Source organism: Procambarus clarkii, chromosome 8 (genome assembly GCF_040958095.1).
Source record: "Procambarus clarkii isolate CNS0578487 chromosome 8, FALCON_Pclarkii_2.0, whole genome shotgun sequence".
Taxonomy (NCBI): Eukaryota; Metazoa; Arthropoda; class Malacostraca; order Decapoda; family Cambaridae; genus Procambarus; species Procambarus clarkii.
Window position 1 is genome coordinate 6,799,542 of NC_091157.1, and position 21,364 is coordinate 6,820,905.

The 21,364-nt window shown below is 49.9% G+C and overlaps 2 protein-coding genes across 2 annotated transcripts; one reads left to right on the plus strand and one right to left on the minus strand.

Moving 5' to 3' along the window:
• Nucleotides 1-2,725: 2,725 nt before the first annotated feature.
• On the minus strand, nt 2,726-3,718 carry LOC138359497 (S-antigen protein-like). Its single transcript, XM_069318819.1, has 2 exons — nt 3,669-3,718; nt 2,726-3,224 (listed from the first exon to the last, which is right to left on the minus strand). The coding sequence occupies exons 1-2, from the start codon at nt 3,716-3,718 to the stop codon at nt 2,726-2,728; spliced, it is 549 nt and encodes a 182-aa protein (XP_069174920.1).
• A 4,339-nt stretch (nt 3,719-8,057) lies between these two features.
• LOC123759781 (uncharacterized) lies at nt 8,058-13,355 on the plus strand. Its single transcript, XM_069318826.1, has 3 exons — nt 8,058-8,081; nt 11,167-12,140; nt 12,443-13,355. The coding sequence occupies exons 1-3, from the start codon at nt 8,058-8,060 to the stop codon at nt 13,353-13,355; spliced, it is 1,911 nt and encodes a 636-aa protein (XP_069174927.1).
• The last annotated feature ends 8,009 nt before the right edge of the window (nt 13,356-21,364 follow it).

Genomic DNA, 21,364 nt, shown 5'->3' on the forward strand with positions numbered 1-21,364 from the left:
TTCACCCCTGATAAAAGAGAGAAGGGAAGGGAATTGTCAACTTTGATATTTTTCACTAAGAACATACACATGGTCTCAGGCCCCGGTCTCCAAGACGACGAATACAAATGAAGATAAGGTCACTGGCAAAAAGATTGTGATGATATATTGATTGTTACGTTACCACAATCTCATACTGTTATACAATCACATACTATTACACAATCAAATCACTTCACAGCCTTCTGTGAGGGGCCCTACTCGTCCACCACCAGCATCAGCGACTGTTAAGAATTCCTTGTTCAATATTAACATTATTTGAAGTCATCAAATACCGTACAAAAATGAACAGTGTATGAACAAAAAAACGAGACCAGTGGACAGTGTAGAACATTTGGTAAGGGAGGAACGATAACTGGCTGACAGTGAAGTGTATATAGCCATATAGTAAATAGTATATAGTCATTATAGCCCCTTCATATAGTCTAGGCCCTAGACTATATGAAGGGCCTATATCTAGGTACATCTGCAGCTGCCCCTAGACTCTAGGGGCAGCTGCAGATGTACCTAAATGTGCTAATATAAATATAAAATAAATAAAAGTGTAGCATTTATATGCTACTACCGAAACTTAACTCAAATGCTAATAAGCGTGAGTGCTGGGAATATGAAGCCATATGGAAGAGCAAATTCTGAAATCGGATAAAGATTTCTGGTGTTGATTTTACCCCGAACCTGTCTCCAGACGCCCACATCAAATGAATATCATCAGCGACATATGCAAGTCTGGCCAGCACATAAACTTCCTTTAGGAATCTAAACTAGGAGTTGTTAAGGACGTATGTCAGACCAATTCTGGAATATGCGGCGCCAGGGGTACAGTTTATATCTCGAAAACAAGATAAAACTGAAGAAATATGGAGATAGACGTTGCGTTAGTGACCGCCTGATGTACAAAGAAAGATTGAACGAGTTGAACTTGGCGCCAGTGGAAGAAGGAACGAGCAAGCAAGACTGGAACGAGCAAGCAAGACTGGACCAGCACAAACAGTCTTCAAGGCGACGGACAAAACACACAAGGACAAATCACTTGGCACTTATGGTACACGAACCCTGGGTCACGGGTGATAACTGTCTATCCATATATGACCCACACAGCCATTAGAAAGAATTTTGTCGGTGTCAGAAAAGTGAAGGAATGAAGTAGGGGTAATAAATAAAGACGGGGAGGTATAGGAGAGCCAAAATAGGCTCTGGAAAGTACACTCCGGTCCATTACTGTAGAGGCGGGGTCCAAGAGCCGCAGCCCATCCCCCGCCTCTTTCCCGCAATACAGCTAGGTGAGTACACTTACTGCACAGTGATGCTCGGCAAATCCGTTCAATAATGCTTAGGAAAACTTGAGAAATTTAAAAGCCTGACTTCATCGCGATTGTGGGGATTGTTAGGATTGTTAGGGATTATTAGGGATTGTTGGGGATTGTTAGGGATTGTTAGAGAATCCCCCTTTCCCCCCAGATCCAACCCCCCCCCCAAGTACTACTACAACCCTCCACAACTTCACCTGCCTAATCTACCTCATAACCCCCCCCCCTCTGGTGCCACCCCTCCCCCCCCCCCACTCACCTAACGGGGCACCTGGTCTGAAGGTCAGTCAGAGGTAACTGGATACAACCCTTTGCACTCTAGAGTCTTGCACAGGCAGTGATCACACTGTACACACGGAGGGACTCCTAGATAGACGCCCTAGGAGCAATGAACCCTAGCCACCACCACCACTACCACCATCCCCATACAACCACCACAACCACCACCACTCCCTACAACCACCACCACTGCCTAGTGGTCGTCTGAGCCACTACCGGACCAGGAGCATGTGGTCGTACTACCAACATTTGTTATTCTTATCAACGTACAACTTTGGCTCAAGGGAGCTGCCATAAGATGTGTGTAGGGTTGACGTGGGTGTGTGTGGGGTGGGTGTGTGTGTGGGGTGGGTGTGTGTGTGGGGTGGGTGTGTGTGGGGTGGGTGTGTGTGGGGTGGGTGTGTGTGTGTGTGGGGGGTGGGTGTGTGTGTGGGGTGGGTGTGTGTGTGGGGTGGGTGTGTGTGGGGTGGGTGTGTGTGTGTGTGTGGGGTAGGTGTGTGTGTGGGGTGGGTGTGTGTGGGGTGGGTGTGTGTGTGTGTGGGGTGGGTGTGTGTGGGGTTGGTGTGTGTGGGGTGGGTGTGTGTGTGGTGGGTGTGTGTGTGTGGGGTGTGTGTGTGGGGTGTGTGTGGGGTGGGTGTGTGTGTGTGGGGTGGGTGGGTGTGTGTGGGGTGGGTGGGTGTGTGTGTGTGGGTGTGTGTGTGTGGGGTGTGTGTGGGGTGGGTGTGTGTGGGGTGGGTGTGTGTGGGGTGGGTGTGTGTGGGGTGGGTGTGTGTGTGGAGTAGGTGTGTGTGTGTGGGGTGGGTGTGTGTGTGTGGGGTGGGTGTGTGTGTGTGGAGTAGGTGTGTGTGTGTGGGGTGGGTGTGTGTGTGTGGGGTGGGTGTGTGTGGGGTGGGTGTGTGTGTGTGGGGTGGGTGTGTGTGGGGTGGGTGTGTGTGGGGTGGGATCGAGCAGGTGTGGGAGACGTGGGTAGTGTCATCCACTAGACCCACACATCGCCCCGCACGGGGGGGGGGAGGGTCGAGGCCCACACTGCTATGGCGTCTCATTGGTATTCCTGCTACACGTCCACACTAGTCAGCTGAGGTCTACGCATCCATTGACTATATGGTAGGTTCTCTCCCACACTCCTTGCCCACTGTGGCAGCTTCTCCACCATACTCCTTGCCCACTGTGGTAGCTTCTCCACCACACTCCTTGCCCACTGTGGCAGCTTCTCCACCACACTCCTTGCCCACTGTGGCAGCTTCTCCACCACACTCCTTGCCCACTGTGGTAGCTTCACCACCACACTCCTTGCCCACTGTAGCAGCTTCTCCACCACACTCCTTGCCCACTGTGGCAGCTTCTCCACCACACTCCTTGCACACTGTGGTAGCTTCACCACCACACTCCTTGCCCACTGTGGCAGCTTCTCCACCACACTCCTTGCCCACTGTGGCAGCTTCACCACCACACTCCTTGCCCACTGTGGCAGCTTCACCACCACACTCCTTGCCCACTGTGGCAGCTTCACCACCACACTCCTTGCCCACTGTGGCAGCTTCACCACCACACTCCTTGCCCACTGTGGCAGCTTCTCCACCACATGGCTCTCTTCCGCTTTAACACAAGGGTCCCGCCCTCTCACTCCAACAATGGCCTCACACAATTACTGCCTATATTGTGATCCATTTCCTAGCGACTGTGCCCCACAGATGGCCACGTTATGCATGCAATATTCAAATGGCTTTACGTAAACATATAAATATAAGCTTCACAGGTTTGTGTAGCAGGTGAGACAAAGTGTTGAATGGAGATTCCTTGCACTTTGTTTATTAAAGTGCCTTCGTGTCTTCATGGGCCTCAGAGCCCTCTCCTCTTCCCTCACTCACCCTAAGACCTCAGAGACGTCGAGGAGTCACAATAACGTGGCTGAAGAATGTTGACCAGACCACACACTAGAAGGTGAAGGGACGACGACGTTTCAGTCCGTCCTGGACCATTCTCAAGTCGATTCATCTTGAGAATGGTCCAGGACGGACCGAAACGTCGTCGTCCCTTCACCTTCTAGTGTGTGGTCGGGTCAACACCTTAGAGTCGCCTTCCTTCTTCATCCTTGCCTCACCCTAAGGTCCCAGAGCCCCTCCTCAGATGTATTCATCAATACTGCTGAACTTTCGACCTCCGAGATGAACTCCCTCCCTCAGGTCGCAGCAAGACGAGCACCTTGCTCTAAATTGGATGTTCTGATAATTTAAGTCTTAAACAACACGAAGTCTAAACGTTGTAGGTTCCCAGCGTCTGGAACAGGAAGAATACAAGTGTTATCGTATCTTGAGGTGATCTTGAGATGATTTCGGGGCTTTAGTGTCCCCGCGGCCCGGTCCTCGACCAGGCCTCCACCCCCCCAAGGAAGCAGCCCGTGACAGCTGACTAACACCTAGGTACCTATTTTACTGCTAGGTAACAGGGGCATAGGGTGAAAGAAACTCTGCCCATTGTTTCTCGCCGGCGCCCGGGACCACAAGATCACAAGTCCAGCGTGCTGTCCGCTCGGCCGACCGGCTCCCTACACAAGATTGTTCCATAACGGATTTTAAAACCTAACCGTACCCAACCTAACCTAACCTAATCCTAACTAACCTAACTTAAACCAACCTAAGCCACCTTAACCTAGCTCAAACCAACCCTAACCTAACCTAGCAATACATATGGTTCAACAATCAGAAAATAGGCTTTGTCGAATCTTCGTGTTTACTATTCAGCCATTACCTCACCCCCCCCCCACCTTGTGCGCCTGACAGCTGGGTGGACAGCGCTTCGGATTCGTAGTGCTGAGGTTCCGGGTTCGATTCCCGGTGGAGGCGGAGACAAATGAGCAAAATCTTTCTTTCACCCCTGATGCCCTGTTATCTAGCAGCAAATAGGTACCTGGGAGTTAGACAGCTGCTACGGGCTGCTTCCTGGGGATGTGTAACAAAAAGGTGGCCTGGTCGAGGACCGGGCCGCGGGGACGCTAAGCCTCGAAATCATCTCAAGATAACCTCAAGATAACCCCCATTCCCAGGAACCCCGTAATGGCTTTTGAGATCACTTCAAGCCAGTAACTAACCTTCCCCAGCATGCTACCCACAACAGTCACCTAACTCTAAAGTTTCTGCTGTAATTGCTAGGTGAACAGAGGCATGAGGTGTAAGGAAAAGTAACAAAACGTCTGGTACTGTCCAGGATTCAGCCTCTGGACCAACAGGATGCGAGATAAAGTAGCTTGTGTTTAATAGTGAATCAGTGAGAGGTTACTGTATCAATACATTTCTGTATTGATTACTCTGTCAATGTCGCCCAAGCCAGGGGTCAGATTCACAAAGCAGTTACGCAAGCACTTACGAACCTGTACACCTTTTCTCAATCTTTGGCGGCTTTGTTTACAGATATTAAACAGTTAATGAGCTCCGAAGCACCAGGAGGCTGTTTATAACAACAACAACATTTGATTGGGAAGTTTTCATGCTTGTAAACTGTTTAATAAATCTAACAAAAACCGTCAAAGATTGTGGAAAGATGTACACGTTCGTAACTGCTTGCGTAACTGCTTCGTGAATCTGGCCCCTGGATATTAAGGCTGTCTTTTGAATAGCTTTTTATAGCCCTAAAATGATGCAAAATATTAAGGTAATTTTGTACACTTATTAAACAGCAATAAAATATGAAATAAATCACAATTTTTAAGCCCAGGAAACACGCAATGCAAGATATTAACATAAGAAATATACACAAGACGGAGACAGAACCTTACCTTGAGGTGCTTCCGGGGCTTAGCGTCCCCGCGGCCCGGTCGTCGACCAGGCCTCCTCAAAGAAGGCCTACTCAATTTAGCGAGATTGCCACAACGAAGGAGGCAAACAGCAGGGCCTCATCCCTGCCTCCATCTCTCCATCTTCTACCTGATCAACCAGGCTGTGATTCGTACGTCAAGCTGCGAGCAGTCGCGTCCAACAGCCTGGTTGATCAGTCCAGCGACCAGGAGGCCTGGTCGACGACCGGGCCGCGGGGACGCTAAGCCCCAGAAGCACCTCAAGGTAACCTTAAGGTAAGGTAACCTGAGGAACTCCTCCAGTCAGTGAGGGAGGCATGAAAGCCTGGGTGGTAAGCCCAGGGCCTACGCTCCAAGTCCCCGTGGGGTTAGGACGGAACCCATACCCGTCTACCCCGTGGGCTAGACGGGTTAGGACGGAGCCCATACCCGTCTACCCCGTGGGCTAGACGGGTATACAGAATGCCATGAGAAAGGGTTAATCTACCGGAGTAGTCGTACGGGGATCTCCGCCCCGGGGGACACCGTAGTCGTGACCTTTGGTGGCGTGTTAGGCCCGTCAAGGGTATCCCAACGGGGCCGTCAAGCCACAAACCGCAACTTTAGCCACCGGGCGCAACATTGCAAGGGTATGGGGTATTGTAGACCCTCTTATCAGCGTCCCTATTGCCCCTAGCAACCAGGCCGGCGGTGGCGCGGGCGGTGGCGGTGGGGCGGGCAGTGGCGCGGGCAGTGGCGCGGGCGGGTGGCGGCGCGGGCAGTGGCGCGGGCGGGTGGGCGGGCGGCGTGTTTTCTGCCTCCTATAATACGTCGCTTAATATAGATTCATTCTTAACATTTACTGTCCAGTTTACCCCACTTCTCTGCGTCATGACAAACACAACTTTGCCTTTTAAACAGTTCATAATTATTAAAATAATCAGTGTTAGGCTAATCCAGAATTGTGGCGATTTCTGTAAGATTCTGTAAGGTGTTAACAATGGAGCCAGAGTCTGAGAATCTGCTACACTCCAAGGAATGCCCGTGAAACTCCTATTAGCACCTATGGCATCTCCAATAAACCAAATACAGAAAACTATCTATTAACTCAGAATCAATTAATAGTTAAGCAGTTTGAGTTGACTTTAAATAGTACAAGATGATTGGTACTATGTAAACACCAATCTTCCCCTAATCTCTGGATTCGATTTACAACCAGGGTTCGAATCTACAACAGCGTGTTAGAGCGAAGCATCACCGACTACACCAGCCCGTCCTCCAAACAATGATCCAAAAGTGATTCCATCCACCCGCCAAACCCCCTGTTTATGAATGAAAAGCGGTTTACACACGACTCACAACTGATTTCGTTCGAACACTTCCGGAACAAGTGCTTCACTGACGAGTTTTGTTCGAACCACAACGCTATAAATGCTTCACCCACGTACTACAAATGCAAATAATCGCCAACCGAACCTAAACACCTAACCTAACCTAACCTATGCCTATATATGCACAATATGCTAATATATTATAATATTAATTTATATTTGAGAAAATTCTTGTTTTGAATGAACAGCATGTTAAAATTTATGAATGCGTCTGTGGGGTCGACCGCTGGATGTAATGGACTTGAGTCGAGGACGGGTTGACTACACACAACTGCTACCCCTCTCGATGCCTGAAAATTATGCCCATAACATGTGTCATGTTTCTAGTTCGAAAACTTATAGAAAACTTGAGTTCGAAGTTCAACACTGTTGTAGACAGCTGTTGTGGGCTGCATCTTGGGAAAATTCAGTAGGTGACCTATGGGAACCTCGAGAAGGCAACGTGCAGGCTTCCTGTCCCCAACAACAGGAATTTGATCACCTTTCAGTACTGGGGTCATGTCGAGGTGGGTAAACTTTGCGTTTGGTGTATTTCTTCAGAGGGGGCACGTTGAACGTGCCAGACCTTACCTTTCTCGTTGAACGTGCCAGACCTTACCTCCCTTGTTGAATGTGCCAAACCTTACCTTTCTCGTTGAACGTGTCAGACCTTACCTCCCTCGTTGAACGTGTCAGCCCTTACCTCCCTTGTTGAATGTGCCAAACCTTACCTTTCTCGTTGAACGTGCCAGACCTTACCTCCCTCGTTGAACGTGTCAGCCCTTACCTCCCTCGTTGAACGTGTCAGATCTTACCTCCCTCCTTGAACGTGTCAGACCTTACCTCCCTCGTTGAACGTGCCAGACCTTACCTTTCTCGTTGAACGCTTCACGTCTGAAAATCAGACAACATTCACATGATGAAAGTTGTCTCGCAAAGAGATCTTACATTTATTCACATCAATGAGGCTTCCCATTAATGTCCTGAAGCCCTGTACCTCATAATATTAGATCAATTAGTTACATAAAAACGTAAAAATTATCAAATCCATCAATTCTGTATTACAGGGCTTCGTGAACTCAAGGAAGGGAACTATGAGGAGAAAGCGCCAAGCCATTACGACTATATAGCCCTTGGAAGGGGTCAGGATAAGGATATGGGATGGGACGAGGGAAAGGAATGGTGCCCAACCACTTGTGGACGGTCGGGGATTGAACACCGACCTGCATGAAGCTCTACCGTCCAGCCCAAGTGGTTGAGTCTTCTGTAGCGCAAATGGCTTAAGTCTGCATGTATGTGAAGGAGGAAGATACGGCAAGTATATATTATATATATATATATATATATATATATATATATATATATATATATATATATATATATATATATATATATATATATATATATATATATATATATATAATAAAACCTAATGTATAATTCTGTTATCATTAAGCAAGCATTATTAATTAGTATGATACACAGGAAATACAGCACTTTTTACTGTTAAATACATGACTACAACTGTTAAATACTGTGAAATACAACTGTTAAATAATGACTACAGTCTCGTCTTGCTGACGAAGAGAGCAGCACCATCACTCATTTCTGGACTAAACTCACTTCAATTTGTCCTGTAACAACAACTTACCCCCCCCCCAAAAAGGTCACCTCTTCAACAAGTGCAGTTGATCACATCTGAACTAATGTTATCAACGATCTATCATCAGGCGGTATTGTTCCGTGTGACAGAACTCCTCCTGTCCTATGACTAAATCACAGCATCAACACTAACTCTTACTCTGAAGAATAACACTATATCATATGTGACTCCAAACTCACACTAGTCCACTACGGGCTCACCATAACCCGTGCTACTTGGAACTTTTTGTTTCAGGTAGCAAATCTTAAACAACAACAACAACAAACTCACACAGTTGAAAATGAATAATAGACGACGTTTCGGCCCGTCTTGGACCATTATCAAGACTTGTATTAGACTTGTTTTATTCTCTTGCTGTCAACGTGAACTAAGAAACAAGCGTAGCTTGTTCAGGCCTCAGTCAAGCCTTCGCCAGCTTCAACACAATCATCTGTAATTCGTACAATCATAGCTATTTCTTAGTTACTATGACTGATCAGAGCAACTAAACTAATCAAGGACAGATGTACAAGGACAGAGTTATTGATGTAACTTAATACTAATCGTGATTATTGATATTAACTGTGTCGATATTAACTGATATGGCTGTCTTCGGCACCATTCATTCAGCCTCAGTATTGTAGGAAAATACGTCTAGGAAAAAGTTTAGGAAAACGTAGTTAAGAAATGTATAATCTAGGTAAATAACTCTTATCAGTGACAACCAAAGGCTAAATATCATAACATATATTAATATTTTGACAGTACACTTCCCACCCCCCCCCTGCCTCCAACGACCACTCCGCCTGCTAACAAGAGCTGCAGTGGTTCCATCGACCCAACTATCCTGGACTATCCACCTAATGACCAGACCACACACTAGAAGTTGAAGGGACGACGACGTTTCGGTCCGTCCTGGACCATTCTCAAGTCGATTGTGATTGAGAATGGTCCAGGACGGACCGAAACGTCGTCGTCCCTTCAACTTCTAGTGTGTGTGGTCTGGTCAACATACTTCAGCCACGTTATTGTGACTCATCGCCTGAGACTGTACCCATTGTAACCTGTGAACACCACGCGGGCTGTGACGGATCTGTGGGTGTCTGCAAGCCGCTGCGAGCAACAACCTTACGGATCAAGGGCCAGATTCACGAAAGCACTTACGCAAGCACTTACGAACCTGAACATCTTTTCTCACTCTTTGGCGGCTTTGTTTCCAATTATTAAACAGCTAATGAGCACCGAAGCACCAGGAGGCTGTTTATAACAATAACAACAGTTGATTGGCAAGTTTTCATGCTTGTAAACTGTTTAATAAATGTAACCAAAGCCATCAAAGATTGAGGAAAGATGTACACGTTCGTAAGTGCTTGCGTAAGTTCTTTCGTGAATCTGGCCCCAAGTTATCACAAGACAAGCCTGGCCCCCAGAACGGGCTTGAGGACGAACTCTGGAAACCCAGTCCAGGTACACTTCAGGTACATAACGCGGAGGTGGTTGGGGGTGAAGGGTGAACACACTCTAATGTCAGACCTTAACTCCCTAACTTAACTCCTTAACTCCAGAGTTATTTTAAATAATTGTTACCACTGCTTTCCTAGATTATATTTTTACACTTTACGATATCTGAGCCTCTCCTCTCCCCCGATACACCCCCCACTGTCCCTGCCGCCCAACCCCCCTTCCCCCCTGATGGACACCCCATCCCCCTAATACACATCCCCTACCCCTGGTGTCTTCTATCCCCGTCCCGTGATGAGTGGGAGGGGGAGGAGATCACAAGGTCACTACACAATGACGGGAAGATAGGTACCAGAAAATAGGAACAGAAGAGCATCTGGGAGGCAATACAACACGACCAATACAACTGGCAATACAACTCACTGTATTGCCAGGGAGGCAATACAACTTCACACACACTCTCATACACACACACACACACACACACACACACACACACACACACACACACACACACACACACACACACACACACACACACACACACACACACACACACACACGGGAATTAAACAGGAGACCACACACGGGAGACTGCGGGAATTAAACCTCACGTCACTGGGAGACAGAAGAGTTAGAGGGGACATGATCACCACATACAAGATTCTCAGAGGAATTGATAGGGTAGATAATGACAGGCTATTTACTGCCACAAGGGGCACACGCACTAGGGGACACAGGTGGAAATTGAGTGCCCAAATGAGCCATAGAGACGTTAGAAAGAATGTTTTCAGTGTCAGAATGGTAGACAAATGGAATGCATTAGGCAGTGATGTGGTGGAGGCTGACTCCATACACAGCTTCAAGTGTAGATATGATAGAGCCCAGTAGGCTCAGGAACCTGTACAATTCTTGATTGACGGTTGAGAGGCGGGACCAAAGAGCCAGAGCTCAACCCTCACAAGCATAATTAGATAAGTACACACACACACACACACACACACACACACACACACACACACACACACACACACACACACACACACACACACTGATACAAGCTCCACATTGGGCGTCCACAACCGCCACCCAACACTTTATGTTAGGAAATTACTCAACGTTTATTTCAATATATTTATCTGTCGTGATCACCTCTATTTACTGAGCAAACGTGGAACTCCTTCGAGGGGGACCTGTTGAGCCGACGCCTTCCCTCTCGTGCTGACTCAAGAGGCAGATGATGCCAGATTGTGGCATGATGCCCTCGATGTTCCCTTACTGGGGCATGATGCCCAGGATGTTCCCTTACTGAGGCATGATGCCCTCGATGTTCCCTTACTGTGGCATGATGCCCTGGATGTTCCCTTACTGGGGCATGATGCCCTGGATGTTCCCTTACTGGGGCATGATGCCCTGGATGTTCCCTTACTGGGGCATGATGCTCTGGATGTTCCCTTACTGGGGCATGATGCCCTCGATGTTCCCTTACTGGGGCATGATGCCCTCGATGTTCCCTTACTGGGGCATGATGCCCTCGATGTTCCCTTACTGAGGCATGATGCCCTCGATGTTCCCTTACTGGGGCATGATGCCCTCGAGGCTCCCTTACTGTGGCATGATGCCCTCGATGTTCCCTTACTGGGGCATGATGCCCTCGAGGCTCCCTTACTGGGGCATGATGCTCTGGATGTTCCCTTACTGGGGCATGATGCCCTCGATGTTCCCTTACTGGGGCATGATGCCCTCGATGTTCCCTTACTGGGGCATGATGCCCTCGATGTTCCCTTACTGAGGCATGATGCCCTCGATGTTCCCTTACTGTGGCATGATGCCCTGGATGTTCCCTTACTGGGGCATGATGCCCTGGATGTTCCCTTACTGGGGCATGATGCCCTCGAGGCTCCCTTACTGGGGCATGATACCCTGGATGTTCCCTTACTGTGGCATGATGCCCTGGATGTTCCCTTACTGGGGCATGATGCCCTGGATGTTCCCTTACTGGGGCATGATGCCCTCGAGGCTCCCTTACTGAGGCATGATGCCCTGGATGTTCCCTTACTGGGGCATGATGCCCTGGATGTTCCCTTACTGGGGCATGATGCCCTCGATGTTCCCTTACTGGGGCATGATGCCCTCGATGTTCCCTTACTGTGGCATGATGCCCTGGATGTTCCCTTACTGGGGCATGATGCCCTCGATGTTCCCTTACGAGGGCATGATGCCCTCGAGGCTCCCTTACTGAGGCATGATGCCCTCGATGTTCCCTTACTGTAGCATGATGCCCTCGATGTTCCCTTACGAGGGCATGATGCCCTCGAGGCTCCCTTACTGAGGCATGATGCCTCTATGTTCCCTTACTGGGGCATGATGCCCTGGATGTTCCCTTACTGTGGCATGATGCCCTGGATGTTCCCTTACTGGGGCATGATGCCCTCGATGTTCCCTTACTGGGGCATGATGCCCTCGATGTTCCATTACTGGGGCATGATGCCCTCGATGTTCCCTTACTGGGGCATGATGCCCTCGATGTTCCCTTACTGGGGCATGATGCCCTCGAGGCTCCCTTACTGAGGCATGATGCCCTCGATGTTCCCTTACTGTGGCATGATGCCCTCGATGTTCCCTTACTGGGGCATGATGCCCTCGAGGCTCCCTTACTGAGGCATGATGCCCTCGATGTTCCCTTACTGTGGCATGATGCCCTGGATGTTCCCTTACTGGGGCATGATGCCCTCGATGTTCCCTTACTGAGGCATGATGCCCTCGATGTTCCCTTACTGGGGCATGATGCCCTCGATGTTCCCTTACTGGGGCATGATGCCCTCGAGGCTCCCTTACTGGGGCATGATGCCCTCGATGTTCCCTTACTGGGGCATGATGCCCTGGATGTTCCCTTACTGTGGCATGATGCCCTGGATGTTCCCTTAATGGGGCATGATGCCCTCGATGTTCCCTTACTGAGGCATGATGCCCTCGATGTTCCCTTACTGGGGCATGATGCCCTCGATGTTCCCTTACTGGGGCATGATGCCCTCGAGGCTCCCTTACTGAGGCATGATGCCCTCGATGTTCCCTTACTGGGGCATGATGCCCTGGATGTTCCCTTACTGTGGCATGATGCCCTGGATGTTCCCTTACTGGGGCATGATGCCCTGGATGTTCCCTTACTGGGGCATGATGCCCTCGAGGCTCCCTTACTGAGGCATGATGCCCTCGATGTTCCCTTACTGGGGCATGATGCCCTGGATGTTCCCTTACTGTGGCATGATGCCCTCGATGTTCCCTTACTGGGGCATGATGCCCTGGATGTTCCCTTACTGGGGCATGATGCCCTCGAGGCTCCCTTACTGAGGCATGATGCCCTCGATGTTCCCTTACTGGGGCATGATGCCCTCGAGGCTCCCTTACTGGGGCATGATGCCCTCGAGGTTCCCTATTCTCTCACTCAAACACACAATGTGACTTTTGCTCACATTGCAGATTGAAGGACACGAAAGCCTAGTTTGGCTCCTGCTCTCTCTCTCTCTCTCTCTCTCTCTCTGAGATCAAGTTCGGCCAGTTCCGGATGTCCCCCCCAAGAGCCGGGCCCTTGAGCTACGTCCTGCTTTCTCTCAGATCAACTTCCCGGACGTTCCGGATGTCTTCGACGGCTCCTGTGTAGGGGTCCCGGTATTAGAGTTGAGTTCGTTCTCGACTAACAATACAGAATTCCGGGTTCGAATCCCGCGCGGGACAGAAATGGTTGGCCGCGTTTCCTGTCATCTAATAGATCTGTTCATAAAGCAGTAATTAGGTACACAGGGTGAGTACTGACCCATCAGAAGGTGCTGGGGGCCAGCACTGACCCATCAGAAGGTACTGGGGGCCAGCACTGACCCATCAGAAGACACTGGCGGCCAACACCGACCCATCAGAAGACACTGGCGGCCAACACTGACCCATCAGAAGGTGCTGGGGGCCAGCACTGACCCATCAGAAGGTGCTGGGGGCCAGCACTGACCCATCAGAAGGTGCTGGGGGCCAGCACTGACCCATCAGAAGACACTGGCGGCCAACACCGACCCATCAGAAGACACTGGCGGCCAACACTGACCCATCAGAAGACAATGGCGGCCAACACTGACCCATCAGAAGACACTGGCGGCCAACACTGACCCATCAGAAGGTGCTGGGAGCAAGTACTGACCCATCAGAAGACACTGGCGGCCAACACTGACCCATCAGAAGACACTGGCGGCCAACACTGACACATCAGAAGACACTGGCGGCCAACACTGACCCATCAGAAGACACTGGCGGCCAACACTGACCCATCAGAAGACACTGGCGGCCAACACTGACACATCAGAAGACACTGGCGGGCAACACCGACTAATCAGAACGACCAACGGCCTCAACTTCCGTCACGTGGGAACAAGTCCACTCAGATAACGCCGCGTCACGTCCTGACATGACTCCTACGATGGGACTTGCATTCTTAAAGATGTTTCTAAAATGTACTAAAATGTCTTAGAAATAGAAATACAGTACGATAAAAAAATATTAAGCAAAGGGGTAACGATGCTAAATGAGTGGTTTATTACGCTCAACCACTTGGTCTGGATGCTGCTTAGCATTGTAAATGTCTGGCCACGACTGTGGTAGAAAATAATAATCTAGCCAGATCACACCCTCACACTAGCCCCGACCCTAGCCAGGCTACACCCTCACACTAGCCCCGACCCTAGCCAGGCCACATCCTCACACTAGCCCCGACCCTAGCCAGGCCACACCCTCACACTAGCCCCGACCCTAGCCAGGCCACACCCTCACACTAGCCCCGACCCTAGCCAGGCTACACCCTCACACTAGCCCCGACCCTAGCCAGGCTACACCCTCACACTAGCCCCGACCGTAGCCAGGCCACACCCTCACACTAGCCCCGACCCTAGCCAGGCTACACACTCACACTAGCCCCGACCCTAGCCAGGCCACACCCTCACACTAGCCCCGACCCTAGCCAGGCCACACCCTCACACTAGCCCCGACCCTAGCCAGGCCACACCCTCACACTAGCCCCCGACCCTAGCCAGGCCACACCCTCACACTAGCCCCGACCCTAGCCAGGCTATACCCTCACACTAGCCCCCGACCCTAGCCAGGCCACACCCTCACACTAGCCCCGACCCTAGCCAGGCCACACCCTCACACTAGCCCCCAACCCTAGCCAGGCTACACCCTCACACTAGCCCCCGACCCTAGCCAGGCCACACCCTCACACTAGCCCCGACCCTAGCCAGGCTACACCCACACACTAGCCCCGACCCTAGCCAGGCCACACCCACACACTAGCCCCCGACCCTAGCCAGGCCACACCCACACACTAGCCCCGACCCTAGCCAGGCCACACCCACACACTAGCCCCGACCCTAGCCAGGCCACACCCTCACACTAGCCCCGACCCTAGCCAGGCCACACCCACACACTAGCCCCCGACCCTAGCCAGGCCACACCCACACACTAGCCCCGACCCTAGCCAGGCCACACCCACACACTAGCCCCGACCCTAGCCAGGCCACACCCACACACTAGCCCCCGACCCTAGCCAGGCCACACCCACACACTAGCCCCGACCCTAGCCAGGCCACACCCACACACTAGCCCCGACCCTAGCCAGGCCACACCCTCACACTAGCCCCGACCCTAGCCAGGCCACACCCTCACACTAGCCCCGACCCTAGCCAGGCCACACCCTCACAAGCCGTGACTCTTCACTATATAACCAGTCAGCCCGCATCGCGCGCTTTACGACATTAGAACATTATTTCAGCTTCTCCAGAAAGTCGTTGATCTATCCATTGTCTCATTGCGTAATGGTCTGGCGTGTGAGAGGGGGGGGTGGGGATAGCCTGTGGGAGGGGGCGGTCATGGAAGAGGGAGCGGGGCGAGGGGATGGAAGGATTCAGGGAGGAAGGAGATAATCAGGGAGAGGATTTTTGAGGATTTTGAGGATTCTGGACAAGATTGGGGAGTCAGAAGAGAGAATAGAGGGGGGTGACTTCTTTAACAAGGACTCCGGATAAAGAGGAGATACTATTTCGCGTGTTCGTGGGAGCACGTAGACAAACGTTTGTGCAGAGAACAACCCGTCCTCAGGCCATGCAAAACGTTCATCTAGGAGGCCTGGTCGACGACCGGGCCGCGGGGACGCGAAGCCCCGAAATCATCTCAAGGTATGGAAATTTACGTGAATAACCTTACAACCACTCGCCTACCAACGCCAAGATTAGCTCAGCTACTTAATGTCGCTAAAAATTCCCCTCTCGCAGACTGGTGAGTCATACAGATGAACGTGATCAGTCAATACAATGACGAACTTTGGGTGCATTATGAGGATATCCTCAAGAACACGAGAGGTAATAAAGTAGTAGCAAAGCTCCAGGTACCTCATGCCGACGGGTCTCATGAGTATAATGATTGGACACTCAATAATGCTTTGTCAGAGATCATGCCACAGTTCCTGTTCACAGAGTCTGCACCTGGAGTGCTCAGGATTGGCACTTTTGTCGCCTGTAGCCACCTGCCACAGGTAACTGTAGCCACCTGCCACAGGTAACTGTGGCCACCTGCCAGAGGTAACTGTGGCCACCTGCCACAGGTAACTGTGGCCACCTGCCACAGGTAACTGTGGCCACCTGCCACAGGTAACTGTAGCCACCTGCCACAGGTAACTGTAGCCACCTGCCACAGGTAACTGTAGCCACCTGCCACAGGTAACTGTGGCCACCTGCCACAGGTAACTGTAGCCACCTGCCACAGGTAACTGTAGCCACCTGCCACAGGTAACTGTAGCCACCTGCCACAGGTAACTGTAGCCACCTGCCACAGGTAACTGTGGCCACCTGCCACAGGTAACTGTAGCCACCTGCCACGGGTAACGGTAACCCAACCTGGTCCTGGCAACCACTGTGTTACCCTGATAAACGTTTTGTGCTACCCATATACAAATATTTCAGATCTGAATCAATAACCAAATCCATTCACGAGTTTTGTAAATATGTCGTGAGTATATTGTAAAATAAACTGTATAATAATAATATGCAACACGGCATTCTATGTTCATACGTTTGTGATGTTCCTGCACCAACCCTTGCCTGACATGCTGTTTAACCATTGGCATAGAAGTTTAGCCTTAACGCCTCCTGCCCTGCAGGAGGCAAGCTAGTTAGTTGACGACTGGAAGACGTACACTGGTCTTGTCAGTCAGCTGAGACCCTCTGCCGGGGTAACATCTAACTGCAGACGAGGAGTCACAATAACGTGGCTGAAATATGTTGACCAAACCACACACTAGAAAGTGAAGGGACGACAACCTTTCGGTCCGTCCTGGGGCCAGATTCACCAAAGCACTTACGAACGTGTACATCTTTCCTCAATCTTTGACAGCTTTGGTTAGATTTATTAAACAGTTTACATGCATGAAAACTTCTCATTCAACTGTTGTTATTGTTATAAACAGCCTCCTGGTGCTTCGGAGGTCATTAACTGGTTAATAATCGTAAACAAAGCCGGCAAAGACTAAGAAAAGATGTACAGGTTCGTAAGTGCTTGGGTAAGTGTTTTCGTGAATCTGGCCCCAGGACCATTCTCAAGTCGGTTGTGACTTGAAACAATCGACTTGAGAATGGTCCAAGACGGACCGAAACGTCGTCGTCCCTTCACCTTCTAGTGTGTGGTCTGGTCAACATCTAACTCTTTGCGAGTTGTAATGTTATATATTGTAACTTTTAGCATTTTACTTTCATACTTTGTTATTCTCAGTTTCCGGGTCATTGAGTTGAAATTAGTGTTCATGCTTGTATTTTATTTTGGTTTATAAATTACGTGTACAAAGTCAGTTGTATTACAGGTGTTAAAGGAACTCGGGCTCCCCATAGACGGTGCTACTTGGAACTTTTTGTTCCAGGTAGCGAATCTTAAACAACAACAAAGACACCTTTATTTTGTTTTACTAATTTTAATTTTTATTTTAACTTTGGCTTTGATTTTACTCCAGTATTTACTTGTCAATCCCCTGCGGCACTATTACTTGGAGGAGAACAAGTCCTTTTATTCCTAAACAATTATATATATATAGTTTTTATGCAGATGACTTTATATATGTACATTAAACCCCTTTATATCATGTTCTTCAATCACAAGTGTATATTTATAGACAGGAGATAACACATTCAGTCTCCAAGACAGGGGGTACAAAACAGGGTCCAAGACAGGGCTCAAGACAGTACCCAAGACATTGCCCAAGACAAGGAGTACAAGACAGAGTCAACGCTTAAATCAAATCCGCTTCAAGTATATATATCTGCTTGAGACAGCGGTAGGTTTCCTTATACATCAAGGTCTTTCTTTATCTCTGGCAGGCGTCTGGCCTCTACTGAAGTAGAGATAAGGCGCCCGTAACACATGTCCTAGCCTCGACGTGTCACTTTTGTCCTACAAACACCCGCAGCTTTCTAAGTAACTGTGGTTTTTGCCGGCGACTAGGAGCCATTGTCTGTCATCGGCGAGGCTATACCTTCTTCTTGGTCTAGTTAAACGTTAACAATTCGTTGATCATTTTATTTTGTTTGTGAATGCGAGAAGAGTTACTCCTTATAGCCTAAGTTGATTTTTATTTGTGTGTGCGAGTTAAGACAGCGAGGGGCCTCGTCCTGCCCGCCCTCCTAGCGAGCTCACCAACGCCAGGGAGACCCCAACACAGTGTATATAACACTCGTTCTTATGTTGATATTTCTGGAAAAGTTTGTGGTCATTGGCAAGTAAATGCCTGACACACACAAAAAAAGATTGTGTTTGCTGGGTGTACACGAGCATCTGCTCTCTGACTGCTGTATACTCCAAGAACACCAACCACAGGTACAGCCAGGCTGTACCTGTGTGGAGGAGCTGTAGCTATCACCAGGAGCCTCCGACACACACACACACACACACACACACACACACACACACACAGGACAGGCAAAGACGGTGCCGCGCAGGGTCAAGGCAGGAAATGTGAGGCGGGCAAGCAAGCAAGCCCGCCCCGACTGTATCAGACCCGGCTGTACCCGCCCTGGTTGTACCCGCCCTGGTTGTACCCACCCTGGTTGTACCCGCCCTGGGTGTACCCGCCCTGGGTGAACCCGCCCTGGGTGAACCCGCCCTGATTGTACCCGCTCCTGCTGCACCCGTGCTGGCGTACTCAGTCCTGGACGTGTGTAGCGGGTCGTCCCCAGCTCCCTACAGATGATGTCATTACGACTGTTGCCCTGCCTCGCCCGTCACTGCTAGGGATAAATGAGCTACACTAGGCCGGCCCTCCAGCAGCGCTCGGGGAACATTCCTCCAGCTGATGCCTAACCACCAGGGGAAACAGCGGTAAGACAGTAGGAAGACAATGTTTTTGAGGTCACAAAGACTCAGACCTCAGACTATAGGCCTAGCTTGCTTGTCACGGCCACACACACAAAAAAGGGAGTGATGTCGAGGATTGTAACATAACACGCTAGAGAAGAACAGGGGGAAGAACGGGTTATCTTGAACACTTGAATGAGAACAGCGTTGACGTTAAGCAAGAGACTAGGTTTAGAATGAACCGTGTGCAGTGTTGCAGCCAGCCATCGCAGCCATCACAATAAGCGAGGTTTGCTGGATTACTTTCACCCGAGTCAAGCCGAACGACCCCAAGGCTGCCGACACGGCCAGACGCACAACCTAGCCAGGACACTCCACTGTCCCTTTCACTCCTACACTACCCCCCTCTATCCTCCCCCGGCCTCCCCCCACCCCCCTCTATCCTCCCCCACCCCCCTCTATCCTCCCCCCACCCCCCTCTATCCTCCCCCACCCCCTCAATAGTACCGTCACAAGTTCCACCCACCGTCTGAGCCACGTCATGGTTCAGGTGGTGGGAGTCTCTACCTCCCAGGAGCCCTCTATACTGCCACTGAAATACCTTGACACCAGCAACGTTGCGTGCTAAACAACTTGTTTCATTTTCCCTAGAATGACATGTCCAATGACTGCGAGATTTGGACGACAGCTGACATCCAAATATAATAATACCGATTTAAAATCTAAATACTATACAGAGTACAGTGGTTGAATAATTGTTACATAACACACATTTAATACAGCCACTCGTAGGCAAAGCGTATCGGAGATTTTTAAAGAGTGGATGTAAAAGGTGTCAATACTGCCCAATTGAAGTTAAGTCTAGATTTTCATCAAGTTAATGCAAAGCAGCATTCAGTATCGTGATATATTATTAGTAACATTTGTAATTATTCGTAAGTCAAATTTACCACTACTAACATGTCTTAAGGCACTACTCAAGTATCGTGAACCGGACGAGTAACGTAGGTGCTTTCTTTGACTTGGTTGTGAGAGAGTGTGGCTACTGGATAGGAGAAACCTGGGTGTGGGTGTAGGTGTGGGTGTGGGCGTGGGTGTGGGTGTGGGAGAGGAGCAGCCATGGTGTGGGTTAAGGGTGTGGGTGTGGGCGTGAGTGTGGGAGAGGAGCAGCCATGGCGTGGGCGTGGCAACTGTAGGGACACAACTATGGTCCAGCCTCCGGTGAACAAGGGGTCACGGACGCCCACAAATCAGACCCACCGCCCAGGTTTCATAGGTAGGTAGATCCATCACAAAAATCAACCCCAAGAACTCCTTTGTTTCAAATTGTTACACCCATCCATTCTTAAACTACCGTTCAGGCATACTATAGAGGAGTATAGTATCCACGACTATACACAGCTGACTAGTGAATAGTTTCAAGAGCTGTAAGAATAACTATGATCATACGCCTAACCTTCAGGTGGCTTGTATAACTCAAGAATAGGTCGTTTTTGGGCTCATCGTAAACTGACCACAAACTTGAAGACTTCAACAAGTGACTTGCACGAAATAGGTTTCAGATCAACAATTTCAAGATATACCATTCGAACTGAGGACTCTTGAGAGCTAATGTCCTGCGAGTGTAATGGCAGGCGAAAACCACTTATCCCCCTATAACCCCTTCTCCCATTCCTCCTTATCCCTTTATTCTCCCCCTTCCCCTATCTACCCCCTTTTCCCTCCCGCCCATTTACAAAGTCATATACAGTTTGATGACGATGCTAAAGCTTTTGTAATTACATCTTCACGACATCGCCCTCAAAGTGAAGCACGTAAAGCCAAGCGTCTAGGACCAAACGTCCCCATTCCCGCAGGAGACGCCTGAGTAGGGCCAGCAGCCCCAGCCTCGCCGGCGTTCCCAGCCTCAAGAAACTATCGTACTAACGTGCTACATGGCTGACGAGTGGGTGTGGGCGTGGGGTGTGGGTGTGGGCGTGGGTGTAGGGGACTGAAGCCAGGAGCTAAGCCCCATACAAGATTAATATAAATAACAACGTGTGAGCAGGAGGCGATGAAGAACAGCTGGAGACTGGGAACGGGAGGCGAGCAGAGAGGTCGGTGCGGAAAGTTCCGAGGCCCT

What these genes read in the sequence shown, in the direction of transcription:
- LOC138359497 (XM_069318819.1), bottom strand. Translation starts at nt 3,718, where the DNA reads ATGAAGAAGGAAGGCGACTCTAAGGTGTTGACCCGACCACACACTAGA. An exon ending in ACCCGACCACACACTAGAAG is followed by an intron (nt 3,225 to 3,668) that starts GTGAAGGGACGA and finishes CTTGTGTTAAAG; the next exon opens with CGGAAGAGAGCCATGTGGTG.
- LOC123759781 (XM_069318826.1), top strand. Translation starts at nt 8,058, where the DNA reads ATGTATGTGAAGGAGGAAGATACG. An exon ending in ATGTGAAGGAGGAAGATACG is followed by an intron (nt 8,082 to 11,166) that starts GCAAGTATATAT and finishes CATGATGCCCAG; the next exon opens with GATGTTCCCTTACTGAGGCA. An exon ending in GCCCTCGATGTTCCCTTACT is followed by an intron (nt 12,141 to 12,442) that starts GTAGCATGATGC and finishes TCCCTTACTGAG; the next exon opens with GCATGATGCCCTCGATGTTC.